The 21,195-nt window shown below is 46.9% G+C and overlaps 1 protein-coding gene and 1 long non-coding RNA gene across 3 annotated transcripts; one reads left to right on the top strand and one right to left on the bottom strand.

Moving 5' to 3' along the window:
• Positions 1-1,979: 1,979 nt before the first annotated feature.
• On the bottom strand, positions 1,980-16,462 carry b3gnt2b (UDP-GlcNAc:betaGal beta-1,3-N-acetylglucosaminyltransferase 2b). 2 transcript variants are annotated; one of them, XM_040178764.2, is made up of 3 exons: positions 16,232-16,462; positions 8,363-8,503; positions 1,980-5,320 (listed from the first exon to the last, which is right to left on the bottom strand). In XM_040178764.2, the coding sequence occupies exon 3, from the start codon at positions 5,293-5,295 to the stop codon at positions 4,108-4,110; it is 1,188 nt and encodes a 395-aa protein (XP_040034698.1). In that variant the 5' UTR covers positions 5,296-5,320; positions 8,363-8,503; positions 16,232-16,462; the 3' UTR covers positions 1,980-4,107. The 2 variants fall into 2 exon arrangements, with proteins under 2 accessions (XP_040034698.1, XP_040034699.1); XM_040178765.2 differs by having other exon boundaries at positions 8,363-8,448.
• LOC120820699 (uncharacterized) lies at positions 15,870-18,907 on the top strand. Its single transcript, XR_005712423.2, has 3 exons — positions 15,870-15,923; positions 17,637-17,875; positions 18,027-18,907. It is a non-coding gene; the product is annotated as an uncharacterized LOC120820699 (long non-coding RNA).
• The last annotated feature ends 2,288 nt before the right edge of the window (positions 18,908-21,195 follow it).

Below are 21,195 nucleotides of genomic sequence, written 5' to 3'. Positions count from 1 at the left end.
TCTCTGGAGGAGGACGCTTCCCTCCGCTGCGGGTCGGAGGTCAAAGGTCGGATTTTGGGCTTGTTTTGAAACGTTTCGGCCGCAGAAATTCGAACTTGCACATGAGGAATTAAAGAGTGGCTCAAATGTGATAAGAGGATAACTGGGGAAACCGAACTGCGGGTCAATTCAAACCAGACGCTGGCTGAGGGTCACATCTGGATTCATCAGAACAAAGGAGACAGATGTTATGAGTGAACAGAGATTGTGATGTTTATGGCGAATAAGTTCTACGTTGAGACGAACGGCGTTAAGGCGGCACGACGCGGGCCGCCGCTTCACCAACCCGCCCTCGTGTTCCTGAGAGCGGCGGGCGGCGCACTTTAAGTTCAGCAAACACAGAGGCCTTCTGGGTAACTCAACCACAGTGGTTCCGTTTAGTAACAGGCGGTGAGTTGATTTAAAACTGTTGAAGCTACATTTAGACAAAGTGGCCTCGGTGTCGGCGTGTGAATGATTGACGGCCTTCACTCATCGAGTAAACGTGGATTATTTTACGTTTCGTCGTGACGACATTCACGCAGAGTCAATGTTACTGAAAAAGGCATTTTCTGTGGATCAGGGTGGAATTTTGTTTTATAAACTCTCGTGTTAATGACATTTATATACAACTGGTAGATAACGAGACTCAAAAGGACTACAGAGAGACAAAAAGCCTCGGTACCAAACAGACCGTCCTGGAGAGACGATTTAAAATGGACAGAGGAGATTTGGATCAGAGGAGTGAGTCACGTCCTCCTCGCTCACTGTTTCCTCCGCCAGAACAAACCGAGAAAGACGCTATTTCCACCATCTTTGGTTTGAGACACTGTTAGAAGACGTCTCTCAAGCGCATTTAAGCAAATGTCAAACCTTAAAGCAAACCTTAAATCTGCAAGAATATTAAGGCATCGAGCATGAAAGCGTCCACACTTCTTCATCTAAAGAGGACGAGCAGGGCGGCACGTGTGAGAGCGAAATAGTTCAAACCTTTCTATTGTTTTAAAGTAAAAAGCCATGAGAAGTTTGTTTCCTGCAATGACCACTATAAAAAGAGAATATTCATTTTGTAAATATTAATTTATTTACATTTACTTCATTTAAGAAACAGAAGAGAGAAAGCTCAACTCAAATGGCTCCTTGACTCAATGACATGAAGAATATTTAATATGTATTAAAATATATTTTAAAAGTATATTGGAAGAAACGTCTTTAATTTAATATTCCATTTTCTTTGTTCATATTGTGCATTTTTACTGTTATTCTTGACGTGACAAATGAAACAAATACACATTTGTGCTTTTAAATGTGGCTTTTAATGTTCTTACCATCAGTCTCCGGTGAAGTTCGCTGCTCGTGACGTATTTCTCATTTACGTGTGTTTCTCACTAGTTTTCTCGTTTTAAATTCTCATATAAATAATTATGTATAATTTAATAAGCTAAGCTGGTGAACAGCATGGTCTTGGTAGAGGTGTCTGGTTGAAGCCGTGCCGACGTGACCCTGAGCAAGGCACCGATCTTCCCACGCTGCCCTGACAGCCTCCCTTTCAAAATAAGAGTCCCCTGGGGTCGAAAAGTGGATGAAGTCACTCTGCAGCTTCTTTATGTCAGAGATTTATGAAACTTTGTGGGGGGGGGGGGGCAGAGTTTATGCCACTACCCCTCACACATCAGGACAGAATAGTCTCTGGTTTTACTTCGACTCGACCAACGGGTTCAATGGAGAACAAAAGTGTGTCTCTCACTTTTATTCTGAAGACTTGATACAAATAAAGTGTCTAAAAAAAAGAAAATAATCCTGAATAATGTAAAAGCTGTAATAAAATGTTTTATGGGAAGGAGGCTTTGAATGCTGTGTTTAGTTTTGGGGGGGGAAGTTTTTTAAATGTTTTTTAAGAATTACATCAATAATTACGAATTTTACATTTGACAAAAACATTAAACAAGTCAACTAAAAGGTTTACTTCACATAATTTATTTATTTTCATTCCAATAAAAATGCATAGAACAGGATACATACAAAATACAGCAAAATATAACTTATCAAGTCTTAAAAGCGCACTAAGACGACATCAGGCACACGTTTGGGAATCGACTGAATAGTGCAGGTGAGACTTATAACATTTCTACATAACCTAAAGTGTTCTATAACACTTGTAAATATGAGTTAAAGCCTCGTGAACGTGATGATTTGTTTCCTCCTGTATCATTACGAATACCCGTTTCCTGATCCACCTCTGAAAACATCAGAAAACAAGGCGTGAACAAGGCACGATAACATGGAAGCACGAGAAGCAATAAAGTGAGTGAGTCTGCAAAGGCCAACATGAGGAGAGCGAACCGAAAACGGCAGAAAAAGAAAATGCAGCCACAGCCAATCAGATGCTTATACATGAACAGGTATTTTTAAAAGCATGTAAACATAATTCAAGTGATGCAGCATGAACGAGAGCGAGCGCTCGTTGGTACGAGGAGGAGGATTACGCCTTAGTGTTCGATTCACAGGTAGCCCGAAAAAAACAAAAAAAAGACTTCTTGACCTTGTTGTGATTGTCTAACTTTCTGATTTCTTGTGAAAAATAAAATCTGACATCAAAAATAACCACCAAAACAAAAAGGCATTGTTACTTTACAGTAACAGAACCGGGCGGTTGAGAGTTTAAAGGTAAGGCTAAAGAGCCTCATTCCGACCAGCAGGGGGCGCTCCAACACAGGCAGGCGCACGCACACACACACACACAAACACACACTTTTTCTAAAGGGAACAAACACTGTGTCTCCATCGAGATAACAAGACGACGAAAAAAGCTCAAGGTGCGTCTCACGCGCTGAATGCAGAGTTAATAATACGAGCAGCGATTCTCACAAAGTCAGTAAAAAGGACTAAAAGCCAAACGGCTGTGACACAATACGGACACTTTAAAGCTGAAAGCCGGTGAAGAACAAAGTCCTCGTAACATTTTGGAATGAAGTCAGATGAACATCCAGCAGTAGAACTCCGGTAACGTGAAGTTCGACCGGTTTGATTCACTGACATGAAGGCAGCATCAACACACGCACGCACACACACGCACACACGTGTAGAAATATCTCTGAAAGCACACTTGCGCTTCACAGGACCCTGAAACGCAGTGGGACAGCATTGGGATTTCTCCCGGGGGGAACGGGGCTCAGACCGGCTGAGCTGCAGAGACTCAATCCGCCTTCGCTCCGCCTGGACCGGCCGAAGGGGAGCGGGGTCAAAGGTCGGGCAGGCCGACAGGTTGGGTTTGAGTGAATACTTCAGGGAGTGTGGACGGAACAGCAGCACAGACCGATCCTCCGGCCACACGTCAACCAGGACGTGCTCACCGGGAAGCTCCTCCCACGGCGGCAAAACGCCACATCTGGCAACAGCTGCGCCGTAAAATGACACAGATTCTGTGTGTGAGTAAATTACAAAACAAAATTACAAAAAGAGGACGCTAATACAAAAACAAAAACAATCGGCTGGCAGAGCTTAGCACCGATTGACCGGAGCTCCATTCAGGAAGAAAGTATTGGAAAAGTTACGTTTGGAGAATCAACACATCGTGAATTTCAGACGTTGTTTCTGCGTCTGTAGTTTGACTGGATGTGTGAGAGCTCAACAAGTACGAAGGTTGTTTAGAGAAGAAAAGGCTCCTTTGATTACGGCCGCTGTGTCTGATGTGAGCGAGGCCCTGAAACGTTTCAATCAGCTGACCCGGGGTCTGTTTCACCTGAGCTGAACGCAGAGACTCTCTGGTGGACAAATCCCAGGTCTCTCTAGTCTACAATACAGCATTGTGTGACACACACACACACACACACACACACACACACACACACACACACACACACACACACACACACCATTACGAAGGCCATAAATAGTTGTGGTATAAATATGTGCAAGAGGACACGTAGCGAAGCGGTGGTCGGCTCGTCTGCGGAGGTCTGACATGGAGTCAGAAATACTGTGACGTCCGTCTTCTTAAAGGTACGGCGCGATGGCCTCCGAGCCGTGGCTCCACTTGACCGACACAAAAAGCTGCCGGCTCTCGAGTGACGGCCCCCTGCGGAGCCGTCACTGGCACTTCAGACCGGGGCTGCTAAGCCACGCCCAGATCTGGATCATCTCCTGCGGCGTCCGCGGGTGAACGAGCATCAGGCTCTTGTAGGCGCAGGGGTTGGACCTGTACTTCTCCTCTATGTTGAAGGTCCTGAAGCCCTTGTGCTTCTCGGGGGCCAGCCCCAGCTTCCTGAGACACATCCCCGTGTAGACGTCGTCTATCGGGTAGAGCGCCACGTGGCGCGACACGTTGTGAAGGCGAGCGGCGATGTCCCCAGAGTAAAGGTAGCCGCCCCCGCCCGCGTACGGAGGGTACGGCCCGACGTACATGCTCTCCGGAATGAAGTACTTCACCTTCTTGTCCCGGTGCGGCCCAGCGTTGGTGATGGCGTCGCCCACAAACAGGTCCCTGGCTTTGGGCTCCGAGAGGCCCCCGAGGAAGTCCAGGATGCGGAAGGTGTTGACGAAGACGTCGTCGTCGCCCTTGAAGACGAAGCGCGCTCCGGGGCAGCGGTTCTGGATCCACTCCAGGAACAGGACCTCCTTGACGGTCAGGTTGAAGAAGGAGTCCCGGTAATCCCACTGGATGATGTCTTTGTGGTGGAGGCCCTCGTACTGCAGCATCCCGGACAGATCCGGGTGGTGGTCGCCGGCCATGGTGTTGCCGAGGAGGAAGACGGTGACCACCGTCTTATTGGCTACGACCCCGGCCCGTCCCCAGGACTGGCGGATGGCCTGGCGGCGCTCGAAATGCGGCGCCAGGGACTTGACGGCCAGGAGGAGGAACGGCGGGTCCTTGCAGACCTCGGGCTGGTCCACCATGATCGGGTACGACCGGCAGTGCATGAAGCTCAGGAAGTCCTTGAAGCGGACCGGCAGAGAGTTGTAGTCCTTCACCTGAGTGGTCACCTTGTCGTTAGGCCGGCAGGGGGAGGAGGTCACACCGGTCTCGTTGAGCCAATCGGGCACGTCCGCGGCGCTGTAGTTAGCCGCCAGGACGGGATTGTTGTGGAAGTCCAGAATCTGCTGCTGGCGGTTGCAGTAGGCCGGACTGGGAACCAGCTCGGACCAGAAGGGTTTGGGGGGGATGTGGACCTTGTGACGGCCGTTCTTGTCCTGGCTGCTGTGGCGGGAGATGATGATGAAGATGAAGAAGTTGACCATCATGATCACCGTCACCAGCTTCAGTCTCCGCCGCGCCATGACAGGGTGCTGCAGCCGTCACCACCTGAGCGCGCACACACACACACACACACACACACACACACACACACACACACAATACAAGGCTCAATACACAATGATTATATTAAGAGAAATACCACTTCCTGTAAAGTCAGAACACATCACAGGCAGTGTGTTGAGTCACTGATCAAATTAAATGATTATTTATTACGATTCATAAATATATATATATATATATATATATATATATATATATATATATATATATATATATATATATAAATGATGTCGTGTATATTGAGACGTCTTCTTCGGACGATTCAGAGCACAGACCTTCAGACCCTTCGTCTACAGGGATTATTTGCATAAAAACACACTTCTATTGATGGAAATGTGATTATACACACACACTCCCTGTTACAAGTGTAAAGCCGGGCTCATGCAACAATCCGCTCTTCTCAAAGCAGAGTCACTCTTCACGGAAATGACTGATGGAAAAATCTATTTATTTCAGTTTAATGATCTTGTGCTTTCAGGAAGCACGATCGTCACGGCGCAGCGATGGAAGCGTTTCCTTCCACCACAAAGTCACAAGAAGCCTTTCAAAACGTCGGGAGGGAAAACATCCAATAATATTCACAACTATAATAATAATAATAATAATAAAAATAATAATAATATCTGGAAAATACGAGAGGTTGGGGTTTAAAGAGCACCTCAGACGGTGGCGCTGCCCAGCGGGGATTTAGGGATTTTAATCAGACGGGTAGATCTTCTTGTATTTATTAACTATTGCTGCACTAAAGAAAACGTTACACAGCCGGTCAGAACAATGAGGGTTAAGACAGAAGATTATTATGCAAACTCTGCTGCCCAACAAGCCACAGACTAGTTTAGCAATCATAGAGAATGAACTAACCAAATACAATGAAGCAATAACTCACAATAATCGCTCTTAGGAGGGTTTGCCTGACATCATATGATCAATGTAATTCTATGGATTAAAACTAATCTCCTCATTTAGAGTTTCAACAGTGTTTTCCCTACCTTCGAATGGGGGGGCGGGGGGGGTCAGACAACATGTGAGGGCCAGAGCAAACAATACGGCTTTTCGGCAGGTCTGAGGCCTCAGGTTTCTCTAACAGCAAGCAGGAAGACTTCCAAGTGTGCACTAACGAATATTCTATATTCTATATGCTTGTTAAAAACAACTATTTGAATGTGAAAATTAATATTCGAATGTAAAAAAGAAAAAACGGCGGCGCAGCGGTCCGCTTTGCGGGTGGGCGCGCGCCTCACTACTGACTATTTATTGCATGAATAAAACAGCTTCATGCACTATTATTTTTCATTTCATGCCAAATAAAGTTCCATGTTTACAGCACAGCTCGCTCAGAGCGTTCAATGTCGGTACAACTTCAATTAACAAACTTGGCCTTTAGTTCATTTACTTATTTTTGTGTAGGTAACATGTTGTTCAATATCATCATTATAAAAAAAACCCCACATATGATGAAACAATTAACACATCATCATACTCGAGGATGAAACCGGAGACTACGGGCGGCTCCCCGGGATGCTCCTCTCATCATTGCTTCATCAGGATACAGACGTAAAGCAGATGCAGCAGGACAGGCTGAAGATGCTCCTCGATACCCGTTGTGAATCCGAACGACACTTTGCTAGTTAGAATGGATGAGCGACTCGTCTCTCTGCACTGCGCCCTTCCTGCTGCTCGCTCCTAGCAACCAGCCTGCGCCGCTGCCCCGCTTTGCCGCCTTCCTCCTCCCTATCCTTTGTTTATCCCCCCTTTCCTTGGGCACATCTCCACAGAACGAAGATACATAATCCTGCAGGTGGATCAGTGTCAGATTACAAACAAAAGACAAGCCCAGGCCATTTATCTTCAGACCCCCCCCCCCCCCCCCCCCCCCTCCTGCCCTCCTGCATCCCCAAACAAAGACTTCTGGGAAATGAGTGGGAGGAGACTTCCTGAGGTGTAACTAACCAGCAAAACAAACACACACACGCACGTTACAATGTCTGCAGCCTCGGGTTGTTGGACAGTTGGACAGAGGAGTCGTGACTCAGTGAGGCCACAGACCAGAGCGGGTTAACGGCTGAGTGGCCACTAACTCAAAGGCTTTTTTTCCTCCAATTTTCAAACTCTACGTCACGCTACATGAGATATTTTGGTACCGTTGTGCTGCTGCGGCTCGTAGTCGTCGTCGTCAGGGCAACTTTGCAAAAAACAAACTGGTGCACGAGGATGTTGATGCCGGGTTCACCCTGAAGAAAGACGTGCGAGGCAGAAAGCAGTTTGCCAGGAAGCACGGCATCATGACCGTGCATGTTAAATAGCATAATACTATTAACATGTTTATGATTCGATTGACTAGAGGAAGACAAAGTCCCTCATTTATCTGGCACGCGGTAATAAAGACGGCTCGGCTGGCAGAGTTCCAAGTCAACAGACTAATTGACTTTCCGGGTCGGCCATTAACCATGTGTCAGAGCGGCTCTAGGAACATCAGGAAACAGGACAACAAGCTGACGGCCCGGCGTTTGGCTCGGCTTACTCTGATGCGATTTGGGGTACGGTTACAAATGATAGGGGATACACGTTGTGCTGTTCACAGATCAGATCTCCTGCGGCTGAACGGGTCCATACAGATATCCACCCCCCCGCCGTCCAGCGTCCCCGCTGTCTGAGCGTCTTTCACCATGGAGCCGACTGTTCAACACAACACTCTCCATCACAGGCGGCTTCCTTCCAGACACTAAACCATTCTGCTGTAATGGATTCAATCAGGAACGCAGGTGGATTAGTGCTTTTTAAATGAAGCTCCTCATGCAGGAGTGAAAGCTCCTTTCTGTAAGTCGGTTACAATTCCTCCAACTCATACTGAAAAGTCCTGCTTTGAAAGTTGAAGTTTTTATATTTATGTTTTTTTAAGTTATGGTATCAGCACTCTTCCTCCTGTAAGAGATCTTTGGCCAGTTGGATGGTTGGTGAAACTCTGCTACACTCGGAAACAGAATCAAAATGCAGACTTATTCAGGATGAAGTGAAGTTAAGGCTTACCTTTTTGTTCCAAAACAGACCAGTACCCTCAGCCTCGTGTCCCCCGGTGTGTCCTCTCAGCCGTCTTACCCCCATACAGCTCTGCCCTGTGGGGAACAGCAGCCAACGGGGAAAGAGGATCAGAGAGGGGAACGCCAAAACCTAAAAACACAACAAACAACAGAGAACTTGGCTCAGGGGAAAATTACAAGCAAATGAATAGCAACAAGTTGGGAAACTCCCAGAAACCCTTAAGAAAAAACCCTGAAGAACAGGACGGGCAGGTCAGCGGAGACAAATGTCAATGAGGAGGAGGTGGAACAGTTTATCTCTGAACATTTTGTTCAGCAGGAATATGAAAACCGGCTGAAGTAAAAAGTGAACGGTCACATCTCACGTCTCCATCTCTTCCACAGAGGACGTTTATTTAGGCACTTTAATGATTCTAAATGAATCAGAGGGATATTTACTGATTCACTTTATATGGTAGAACCCAACTTTAAATCTCATTGAAGAGACACATGAAAACAGGAAGTTTAAACGTGCCGACTTAGTCCCAGGTTTTTTGGACTCATTCTAGCACCTCTATCTTCTATAAATGAGTAAACGGTCCCAAAATGTCAGCAATGAATGAATGAATGTCCGGAGAAAGTCGGTTTCTCTGACCCCCCCCCATACCAATCCCAGAAAACGCGGCTTCCCATTTACATGACGCCAAAGAAATAAGATTACTGCAGGAACCAGAGCGGAGGCTGGTTCCTGCAGCGACTGACCGCAGCAACGCGGACAACATGGAAACGGCCCCACGTCCAGAACACGATCCAGAAGGTTCCGCCTCACTCACACGGAGACCAGCAGTCGTTTTCAGAGACGCTCAGCGGTTTACAGACATTTCTCATGAGGACATTCTGCATTCACGTCACCTCATCGGGGGGGCTGAGAGGGTCTCAACCACCGTTCAGTGCTGCTTACAGCGAAGCAGGACGTCCCCCCCCCCCCCCTCACTGCCTGTAGGAGGCGGGTGTCGTTGGCGACGCCTGGTACGCGCCTTGTCTTTACGTTAACGGGCTCACGTGGTGTTTGGCGTCAATGGGGATAAAAGGTGTGTCCACAGTTTGGGGAAATGGAAGCAGAGGGGGGGAGACACAGAGACATACATCGTGTTGACCGCTAACACAAAAACTATGTCAAAGTATCGTAACACCGATGACAGATTCTTTGTATAAATGTACCTAAAATAAAACAAGAAGAACGCAGCAACTGTTGCTGAACTGGAAGTTCTCTCCCCTACTCTGAGACACTGAACAAATTCACCATCACGTCAACAACTCTGCCATTAGAAGACTTTATCAAGCCACACGGGTAGAAGTCTATCGACTTGGGGACCTTGTTGTGTTGTTTAGAAGGCAGGAGTGTGTAAATAAACAAGAAAAACATTAGGTTACCATCTAAAGAGGTCATTTTAAGCACGAACACACACACTGAAGGGGTCAGCAGGTAAGGAGCACAAATCCCCCTGCACCACGCAGCGTCCACGTGCAAACAGTCAGTGAGATATCCACTTAAAGATTAAACAGGCCGGCGCGGCTGCGAGCAGAAGAGTTAATCAGCGACAAAGGGAAAGAAAGTCTTTGTTTGTTTGACTTGCTCAGGAACTTTCCACCTTCAATTCTTGGCTCCGCTTCTGGGTTTTAAAAGGCGACGGGACGTCGCGAGCATCTTCCCAACGTGGCTGTCAAGAGACTCGGTTTTCACCAGACGTTCAGACAAAATAAGAAACGTGTCCTTTTTCAGCCTGGAGCTGGACTGATGAATGAGGCCTGGTTTTAGCTCACTGCAGAAATGAGTAGCAGTTGTTGAGGAGGACACCTTTAACACTATTAAACACTAAAGACGCTGGTCTTCCTCCCGTCAGCACTGCCGGCCCCTGCAGGAGCAGATAAAGAGTGTCCACCTCTGAGGCAACACGGGCTCTCTGGACAAAGTTCAACTCAGCATAAGCGCTTTGACCACGTGGTTTACCAGGACCCGGCTTCGCATTGCAACAGAGTGCGTCAGTCAGCCCGCGTTACGACACCTCACGTAGCACTTCCTCAATCCCTCGGTGGAGCACCGCCCACCACCACGCGCTGTGAGACTTCCTCGCAGCCGCCATCGTGTTGCACCTGTGTACATTACAACAACCAACGAGATATTTCCGAGGGACGGACGCCACGTTGGGGGAATGTGGGCTTCACAGCGCGAGGGGGGGGGGGCGAATCGAGAGCTCCAGAAATAGACAGAGATATGAAGCCCCCCCCCCACCAAAGGGACGGTATTCTAAAAAGGGGGCTACGGGTCTCACTTACAGTTGGTCTCACACGTGAGATTTTAAAACCCCGTATGGTCCTTTCAGTCTTCTTCAGCGAGGCGATAGAATGTTAAACATCGTGAATAATGGGCGGGTCAGGGATGACTGCAGCATATGGATACTGTTCAAGGGACTAAATTAACAAGACAATGTGAGTGGAACAAAGAGATACTTGCAATGATCGTGACGCCCTTTAAATTAGAAAGGCATTTGTAATTATCAGTATCAGTATACACTTGTCACGCTAAAGGTCACCTCTCGTTCCCACACACTCAACGTTAAGCTAAATTTAAAAAGGTGTGTGTGGACGTTATTAAGGCACCACATTAAACATGCAAAGTTGAATCCTGACCCCTCACTGAGACAGCGGGATCATATCTCAGGCTGCAAAAACTACTTCATACTCAGGATTTTCTTAACTGCAGACTGATACACAAGAAACATTGGATTACAATAAATGGCCTTTTGAAGCACGGTTACACCCATGAAGACTCTGAGATCCACAGCGGTTAATCATGAAATAACTTGCGTCAGGACGTGGGATTTAAATGTCACAATGCAGCTGCTCAGAATAATCAGCCACTATGATAAACGTGTTATCGAGCAGCTGCTAACGTTCACAACCAGTAAATATGGAGCAACCTGAAGCCGAAAATATTAAAAAATATTGTCCAACAATAAAAATGATAACGGTCCTCGCCCACAACAATACCAGGACAAAAACGATGCAATGCTCGTCATCAACTTTTTTTTTCTGCTCCCCCCCCCCCCCACACACACACACACACACACACACAAAAAAGGAAAGCATCAACATGCATTTACTAGAGATGTGTCACAAATCACCTTTACAGCTTGCTTTCCGATTGAGACTTTCTCGCCCATGTAACACACAGGGAAACCCCAAAATCTACGTAACTGCACAAAGAGCAGCAGTGAGCGACCAACACTCCGGAATCATCAGGACCTTGACGAAGGCCACAAGGTGACAGTCGGCTGCGTGATGCTACGAGTTTTTTCCCCCGCTTACATTATTTGGTTTTTCGGGAGTATAAGAGTAACTTAAAGAAACAAAGAAAGCTGCAGAGAACTCTTTACTCTGCATTTCTGATATTTTACACCTTTAAGTGGACAGACAAAAAGCCTCTTTGAAGCTTTGGGGGAGGTGGTGGTTGCCTTCAAGAGAGATGGTACAAAGTGCAACTAATGGCTTTAGTTATTACAGGAAGGCAGCGTCATAACCAGAGAAACCGAGGCAGTATCACGGAGTGGGACGTGAAGCTATTAGTTGTCTACATGCCGTCTAGCGGGTGAGGAGGGCCTGCGGGGAACGCTGGAGGAACGCAGCTCGCATGAACCTTGCATTCCCAGCGTTGTTCTCCGCAGGCACCTGCACGAGTCAATGCCGGTTAGCCTCATGGCTAGGCTAACGTTTAGCAGCAGGTAGCTAATCCACAAGCCACACCGTCGCGGACGGATTGGTTAAACGAAAGCCTCGCCACCTCCTCCTCTTCACCCTCCTTCCTGGACAATGAGCCCCTTTCACAACAGGATGCTGAAGTGCACCTCTGGCTCAACTGGAGTGCCTCGCATTGTGTATGAAAAAACTAATGCTTGAAAAATGGCCTGGCTACAACAAAGCTTACACGGTTTACTGGATGGGCAATCTGCTGACAACAGTCTGGGCGGCGTTATCAGCTGTAGCTGCCCAGATGAGCGCAGAGCGAGTCGCTCCCCGTAGGCCTGCTAGCATGCGCTAAAAGCAGCTACGCAGAGCAAACACTCCACTACGTCTCTACACAGCGAAAAGTCTGTTTCCTGCTACATCAATGCTCTGAATGTCCTAGAACTGCACTTTTACCACGATTCCCACAAACTTTTAACCGTTCGAAGTCTGAAGCATAGTGTGCTGTAGCGGACCACCGACATGACAAATACAGCTTCTACAAACAAGCAGGGCCCCAACTACCTACTCTGTGTGCATTACAGACAGTCGGTTTCTATCTTACCTCCTAATGTCTATAAAGAATATAAACCCACTGATGTATTTGCCTGTAACATTGTGGATCGGCCGTGTCCGTGCAGCAGTATATCCTTCGTAAGCTGGTTTTAATGGATCAGAACAGCGGCAGCCGAGCACTTAAAAAAGGCAGCATCGGTGGCTCACCTGCACATTCGAGTTTGGAGTCATTATTAGTGATAAGAAAAAAGAAACAAGGCGGAGCATTGTAAGCCCCTGCCTTCTTCTGAGAGTTCATCCATATCTGGCTGGAGGAGTAAAGATCTGTGGTGTTGCGTAGGCCAACTTTCACTGGGCTTCAGTGGTTGAGAAACAGGGTCACCGAACGGACACGGAGGCCAAACAAGCTTTGTGGAGAGGCCTTATTCAGACAAAGCTCTCTGCACTTACAAATGACAATATTCACCCCACACACCTCGTTTGGACTATATTTTAGAGAAATGCATCCGGTGCACATTTTGAGTCCAGATAGCAGGCTGGATGTACCATTTTCAGCTATGCTGAACAATTTGATCATGTGATCATTAACACATTGGCTGTACAAATGTTGACAACGTGGCAAAAAGGGTCACGGCCACAAAGCGCGGTTAATGACGGGATCCGTGCTTATAGACGGGCCAGGTTGGTTCCAGATATCGCCAAACAGGCCCTTGCACTAAAGACAATCTGCCATGGTTAACCCTCACGCCAAGATCCTGCCCTCCCTGAAGGGAGGCAGGGTGCAGCCGGTATTAAGTCCCGGAAGGGGGGGGGGCGAGGGCTGCTAGATTTAAGATAATAATGGGAAACACTGGATTAGTCATGAAAAAGGAGAACCGAGGGAGTTCTACTTCTGTATTAAGCAACGCGAATCCAAACAGTGCATCGGTCAAGATGAAACCCAACTCGATTCATCTCCAGGAAGAGATGTAGCGCTGTAATTCTGCCTGTTACCCACACATGTTCAAACTGAGTCATAACGTTTTAGAAGCTTTAGAAACATTTCAGGTGAATCTGTCGTGTCTACGCAGGACATTGATAGTTCATGAAACCTAAGCGAAGGAAACCAGTACCAAGAGCACTGCATCAGAGCGTCTCTCTCTGGACCATTGATCTCCATGAAGCAAGCGTTCATTTGCTAGTTAACAACATATCTGCAGAGAGTAGCCGGTTAGCAGGTGGCGGATCATCTTGCTTTTGCTCAGAATCATAAACATACACCCAACGCCTCTTTTCTTTGCGGATTTGTTTGGTGAGCCACCTTGAGGTTGGATGCGATGTGACTCGGGTAAACACTCACTCTGTGGTCCGAGGTGTTGCTAGTTAGATGCAATGCAAACAAATGCTATTTGGGATTGTGGGGGCGGCCGCTCTCAAAAGGACATTGCGTATTTCTGTGTCAACAGGAGTGACAAAAATGTGGTTTATAGTACAGACCTGATGGGATGTCACCATAATTAGCAGCACCGCCGGGTAGATCGAGATCTCCCACTTGGGACGTGCTGAATTGACTGACCTTGAAATGAGGGGAAGGACCAGATATTTCAATCAGCTGCAGCCTGCAAGCCAAAACTTAACACTTCAGATAATAATTCTCTTCCCCTAGCAAAGAACTAAAGCAGCCAATCTGCCGTTAAAGTCAAGCTCATTCATTTAAATGTCGACTGCTTTTGACATTTGTGTTCTTTCTACTTCTTAGAAGAAACTCCACACCCCTATTCATCATTGTTCTCCCCCATATCCCTAGAAACGTTTGTCAGTGGTTGCTGTGGAGTATTTGCAGAAATAGTAATGGTTTATTTTGGTGTCACGCAGGAAGCAGAACGAATACACAACAGCGGGCGGAGAAAACGTCCATTAGGTCAACAGGTGGAGGCACATCCTGCGACGGTCAAAGTGTCCTTGAGAAGGAAACTGGAGCTCGAGCTGTAGGACCAAATATTGAAAAGAAAGCACTCGCAGTGTGGGGAAAATATTGGCTATTTATGCCGTGCTGGCTGTGTGAGACGCCCCAAGAGACTCTGAGGCCGCACCTCGTGTGTTACATCCACACGGCAGTTTCCTGTGCTGTAACGTAAAAAAGAAATCCAAAACCTTGATCGCAACAATAGCAGCTCTCAATGGCACCAGAGAACCACGAAAACCGCGTTACTTCATCTGATGCAACAGACAGACGACCAATTTGTACAACTAGTTGTGAGACAAGCAGATCAACTCATGAACAAAGGAACACATTTGTTGCAACGTCATATGAATCCAGCATAATACATCTCCGGTCATGTGATTAGTGATGCAAAAACTGGGCAAAACAAGCCACTTATTTTGTTCCAGAATGTCGTCTTTCCTTAAAAAAAAAAAAAAATCTATCGAAATAGTTCAATTTGGCCCACCGCTGGGTGGAGGATACTCATCCAAAGTGGACGTTTCTGTCTAAATATAGCAGGACTAAACACTGCTGACACACACAAAGATCTGTGCAGAAAACTCTGGAAAATATTGTTCATGTGATTCATTTTTTTTTAATCTTGAGAGCATTTATGGCAATAGAGCGAGACGGATGGGCAGAGGAAGAGGGGGGGGGAATGAAGGTTAACGCAAATAAAAGAGCCTACTGGCAGACAAAAGCTTCATTGACAAAGTAATCTGCAATCTCTGTCAAATATTGAGTTGAGATGGCCCCGTTTTTCCATCTCAAATATATATTATTTGCTTGTGTTGAAGTCACGGTTTCGTGAACCATGTAAGATTGTATCAGGTCCAGTGCTGAATTCCCATAATGGTATAGAACAAAAAACAAAAAAATATTATATTATTATCATTATCAAATATCATATTATCATAAGAATCACACAATGTTACTATTTTCTACTTTTAGGAATTCTTACAGCAGCAAACTTGGTTTACACTGATAGTTGGCGTCATTGTTGTCTCATGTGCTGGTGATTTATTCATTCATACCACAAACTGAGCTGTGCTTCGTTATAAAATGATTGAACAATGACTGACAAAAGGTCCAAAAGCCCCGCGACTCAAAACTAAAACAGTCGTATTCAATTAATTAAACAACAAATCATGTTTGGCTTTGATCAACGGCTTTAAACGGAAAATCAATAACCACGTTATCGAACTACGACCAACGTCACGGTCACGTGTCGTCTTTTTGTTCCTTTCTGGGTTTTCACTCCAACGTAAGAAGCGTAAGGGAGGTGAGACAGTTGACGCGGGTGAGACAGGTAAGCGAACGTTACGGGCCAGCGAGCGGACCTCCTGGGGGGGGGGGGTGAGACAACGTTAACGAACTTTATGTTCCAACTCATTCTACGCAGTAACTCTTAACATTAAGTGACTTTACGTAATAACTAAGCGAACATGAAGTGACTTTACGCAGCGTTAATAACTAAGCTAACCGAAGGTGACTACGTAGTAAGCTTAGCGTAGCGGGCTAGTCTAACTTATGAGGGCGGGTTGATGTGGCTTCCGATACCAACGTCAGTCTCTCCGGTGAACCGCTCACAGAAAACTCCGTGCGGGTTAAACTCACTTGTTTTCTAAGCGTCCTGCGTCGCCCGAAAAATGGCGGAAGTGTTCAGTAAATCCATGCGACTTCTTCCCGGCTGCTGAACCGAACAAAAAAAGCGGGTCTCGTTTCTCTCCCGCTGGCCGGTGGGAGACTCCCGTGTTCGCACCCCGCCGCCAACGGAACACTCGCGTCTCAAGAGGAGCGTCTTCTTCTTTCAACGGCTCCACCGCGGTGACGTCACGGCGCGTGGGCGGAGTTTCCTCTCTGTCGCTCCTTACAGTGACCCCCTCCCCCCCCCCGCACACACACACACACACACACACACACACGGACAGACAGACGCACACGCGCACACAGACGCACACGTGAACTGTACATGAAGAGCAGCCTCATGTAAAAAATACAAACGCGGTCTAATTCAACCCTTTTCCCCACTAGTCGCTCTGGCCTCACTTTACTTTGTGTTTTTCTCCTGAAACAACAATATCAAAGTCACCCATTGAAAGTGTCCTTTAATGTAAAAGTAGCAATGCAAAACAATGTTAAAACACTCAAAGTTTTAACTCCGGTAAAAGTAGAAGCATCAGGTGGCCCATTTCAGCATAATGTATATTGTATTTGTTTTTATTGCTGTATGATTATTGGTGTATAATACACCACTTTAATGTTGCAGCTGGTAACGGTAAAGCTCATTTGAATTGCTTGTGTACTATCAAACCTATAATAATACATCGTAGTTATTTTGTGGATTATATTCTGAATGATCAACTTGAAGCATCGAATAAATGTTAATCAGTAGAAAGAAAAATGACACCTGTTTGTGAGCCCCAGGGTCCCTTTAGAAAAGCTCTCATTCTACTGCAACAGTCTCACCAACTTTAAAAGATCCTTTTTGCGGTTCAATTTTCCTGAGTAAACGGAACCGAAATCAATTCAGTTTTTTGATAAACATTTTTGAAAACCTGTCTACTTTGCCACAAGTTAGATGAGAACATAAACGATACCGCGTTACGGGGGGACGGACTCAGAATATTTGCCATAACAGCGACCTGGCCCCTCAATATCATCAGCAAACACATACGTCTGCAAATAGACATCAGACACACTGTTTATTTATTTCATCCAGAATTAAAAACCATCCGTCAAAGAAACAAAAGATAGAGTTGTATTGAGAGGGCGGCAGCTGTTGGCTCCTTGTCATCGTTTACCGGTTATGCGAGGAGTTCTGGTTGAGCTTAATTTTGCCTTTAATGTGGTCGTCCAGATCGCATTAATATGCCGACGCACTTTATACCTGTTTTTATACCTTTTATTTTTTTTACCATGCACTTTAACAGCAGAACTAAAAGGGTCCAAACAAGAGACCCCCAGATGGCGGTTTGAGGTGTGTATGTGTGTGAGTGACGGGTGTGGTGTCTCTGCACAGCAGGGGGTCCCGTCCCAAGGCTGTGGTCCTGCCTCTCAATGACCCGAGCAGGCCCAGACAAAAGGGGGTGGAGAGGCTCTACATCCCTTCATGTATAGCAGGCCCACAGCTGGTCCGCCCATGGAGACAATGGCCCCCGAGCCAGTGCTCATAAATAATACTTCACATGCTGCTGGGCGGTGCACACGCACACTCCCCGTGTCTGAGAGGAGGTTACGGTGTCTCTTACTCCAAAACAGGTATGTCCGACTTAAAAAATGTCCCCTAGATCTCTGTGCAAGTAAAGCTAAAATAGACAAAGCAGTGCAAAAAGTGGCAACCAAGGTGCATAAACGTGGCGATTGAAGTGAACTAACTAACCCTAAACCCAACTATTCCACTTGATCCCAGCCTGTCGTAAGGGACCATCTGACGTATTCATTCCATTCCTTGTCAATGCTCAACCTCAACCGGGTATAGATCTTCGGGGCAGGGTTTCTGCAGTCATAGACCGGCCCGGCCTCCTAACCACAAGGACTGTAATTCAACGATTGCTCCCCGTATGGAATCTGGACACACCATGTAACCCAGATGTTTGGGTCTTCTCACATCGCCGTGGACACATGTTGACAGGACTCAGGATTGACATTGTGAAGACGCAGCATTGCCTCGAATAAACCTTTACTCGCTGTCCCAGCTGGAGGCAAATGACGCTGTTTGGAATAAATGCTGCGATACAAAGAAACTTGAGGTGAAAGAAACGCGAGGATCTGCTTTGGTTCTCGGGGTCAAGCTGCAGTTCTTCTGGATATTTCATGAGAGCGACGGTGTGTGTGTGAGACTACATCCTCCTGGTGTGGATGAGCCAAGAGTTGACACAAAGAGTGTGACAAACACACACACACAGCCAGTAAGATGCGTGTTCAGAAACAAGAAGCAGAACAAGCTGTGACACTAAACCGCACGCGTTGTGATATTTTATAGTCCAGTTGAACGGTTGTCACAGTTGCAACACACACAGACACACTCCTTATCAGCTCGTCAAACAACAAACAAATCCACTTCAAAATGCAAACTGTAACGTATATAAAACACAATCTATGCTGAGAACAATGGTAATAAAACATTAAAAAAACACCTGTCCGCAGATAAATGAATGCAATGATTTACGAGCAGCGCCTTCATCCGGCACGACGTACCACCCGATGCTCAGCCCTCGTGAGACCCTTTGTTTGCAAAATAAAACGGTTGTTGTGACAACACGAGACAACAATGTGAGAAATGACAAACCCAAGCAACTTGTTGTATTTGCATCTGCAGATGTCACCCGTATTATTTGTGAAGCAGCGGGGACAACGCCGGCGGGACGTCTTTGATGAGGAAACAGACGTTTTCAGAGAAATGAAACCCATCAAACGGAGCTATGTTAAGTTGCCAACACGTTTCCTGTTAATCGGAGCCCTGACCTCAAATATTTCCCCATGCAAAAAAACACTACGTCTGCTGGTCAAATACAGTTTGTTTTTACATCTTTAAACAATCTGTATGGACTGCAAATAGCTCAATATCAAATAGTTTAATACATTACGTATTTTATGACTAAGAACTTTTGAATATTATTGAAACTGAACTCATTATCATGAATGAATTCTTTCATTTATCTCTTTTCCTAATTGATTTATTGTAGTGGTTTGTTTTTAAGCTATAAAATCACATTACATTTAATGACATATTGGTGTCCTCTTGACTACGCTAGATTCATATCAGCTGCTGTTTTTAGAAAAACTCATTCATATGATTATTTGTCTTCATCTATATCATAACTTCCGCAAGGAAAAGAAAGTGAAGGCGGAGCGTCCACAGAGAATCGAGGTCTTCTGAACAACAACAAGCTGCTTTAATGGACGGGAAATTCCTGAGAACACTTTGTTCTTCTGGGTTAGGAATCTGTACACACACTCACACACACTCTCACACACACACTCACACACACACACACACACACACACACTAATGTGTAAGATGCACAACCTTTCCTCCCCTGTCCTCGTCTACGGATTCCCGTCTGTCCTCGTCTACGGATTTCCGCCTGTCCTCGTCTACGAATTCCCTGCCTGTCCTCGTCTACGGATTCCCGTCTGTCCTCGTCTACGAATTCCCGTCTGTCCTCGTCTACGGATTCCCGTCTGTCCTCGTCTACGAATTCCCTGCCTGTCCTCGTCTACGAATTCTCTGCCTGACCTCGTCTACGGATTCTCCGTCTGTCCTCGTCTACGGATTCCCCGCCTGTCCTCGTCTACGGATTCCCGCCTGTCCTCGTCTACCGATTCCCGCCTGTCCTCGTCTACCGATTCCTGCCTGTCCTCGTCTACCGATTCCCGCCTGTCCTCGTCTACCGATTCCCGCCTGTCCTCGTCTACCGATTCCCTGCCTGACCTCATCTACGGATTCCTGCCTGTCCTCTTCTACGGATTCCCCGCCTGTCCTCGTCTACGGATTCCCCGCCTGTCCTCGTCTACGGATTCCTGTCTGTCCTTGTCTACGGATTCCTCGCCTGTCCTCGTCTACCGATTCCCGCCTGTCCTCGTCTACCGATTCCCGCCTGTCCTCGTCTACCGATTCCCTGCCTGACCTCATCTACGGATTCCTGCCTGTCCTCTTCTACGGATTCCCCGCCTGTCCTCGTCTACGGATTCCCCGCCTGTCCTCGTCTACGGATTCCTGTCTGTCCTTGTCTACGGATTCCTCGCCTGTCCTCGTCTACCGATTCCCGCCTGTCCTCGTCTACCGATCCCTGCCTGTCCTCGTCTACCGATTCCCTGCCTGACCTCATCTACGGATTCCTGCCTGTCCTCTTCTACGGATTCCCCGCCTGTCCTCGTCTACGGATTCCCCGCCTGTCCTCGTCTACGGATGCCTATCTGTCCTGGTCTACGGATTCCCCGCCTGTCCTCGTCTACGGATTCCTGCCTGTCCTCGTCTACGGATTCCCCTTCTGTCCTCGCCCGGTTTTGACCTTGCCTGAACCTTGAGTAAAGCTACCTGTCCCTTTCATCGGTGTCTGAGTCGTGCTTTTGGGTTCCAGCTTGAAATCGTACCAGCGACCGTTCATTTGTAGTGTCTTCAACACGTCGGCCATGTGACTAAATCTCTCCTTGGAATGAGTTTCTTCTCACTCTGGTCCAAACCTCCTTCTATTTATTACAATCAACAAGGCGTTGCTGTGAATCTATGGCAGAATAAAGCACACATGAAACGACTTCGGCCCGTTTACGGTTCTTTGTCTTTTGTCCGCTCGAGGTTCCTCTCGGAGCAACAATAGCGGCTCTGTGGCCCGCGGCTCAGATCCTGGCAGCGACGTCCTTGGGTCCTGTGACCTCGTGTCCGTCTGTTCGCTCCAATCAAACAATCCCGCCGGTCTTTTGGCGAGCTTTGGAAGCTGTGCATGTACACTCGGGTGTTCACTGGTCTCCTTCCTCCGTCATGGAGGACATTTGAAGGTCACAGGTGGGGACAGAGAGGAACAACGGCGTCTAACATGACCGGTTTACACGGAATATGTTAAAGATGATTACTCTGT

Source organism: Gasterosteus aculeatus, chromosome 6, assembly GCF_964276395.1.
Source record: "Gasterosteus aculeatus chromosome 6, fGasAcu3.hap1.1, whole genome shotgun sequence".
NCBI classification, from domain to species: Eukaryota; Metazoa; Chordata; class Actinopteri; order Perciformes; family Gasterosteidae; genus Gasterosteus; species Gasterosteus aculeatus.
The sequence above is the reverse complement of the archived record's forward strand: the minus strand, read 5'-3'. Positions and strand labels throughout refer to the sequence as shown.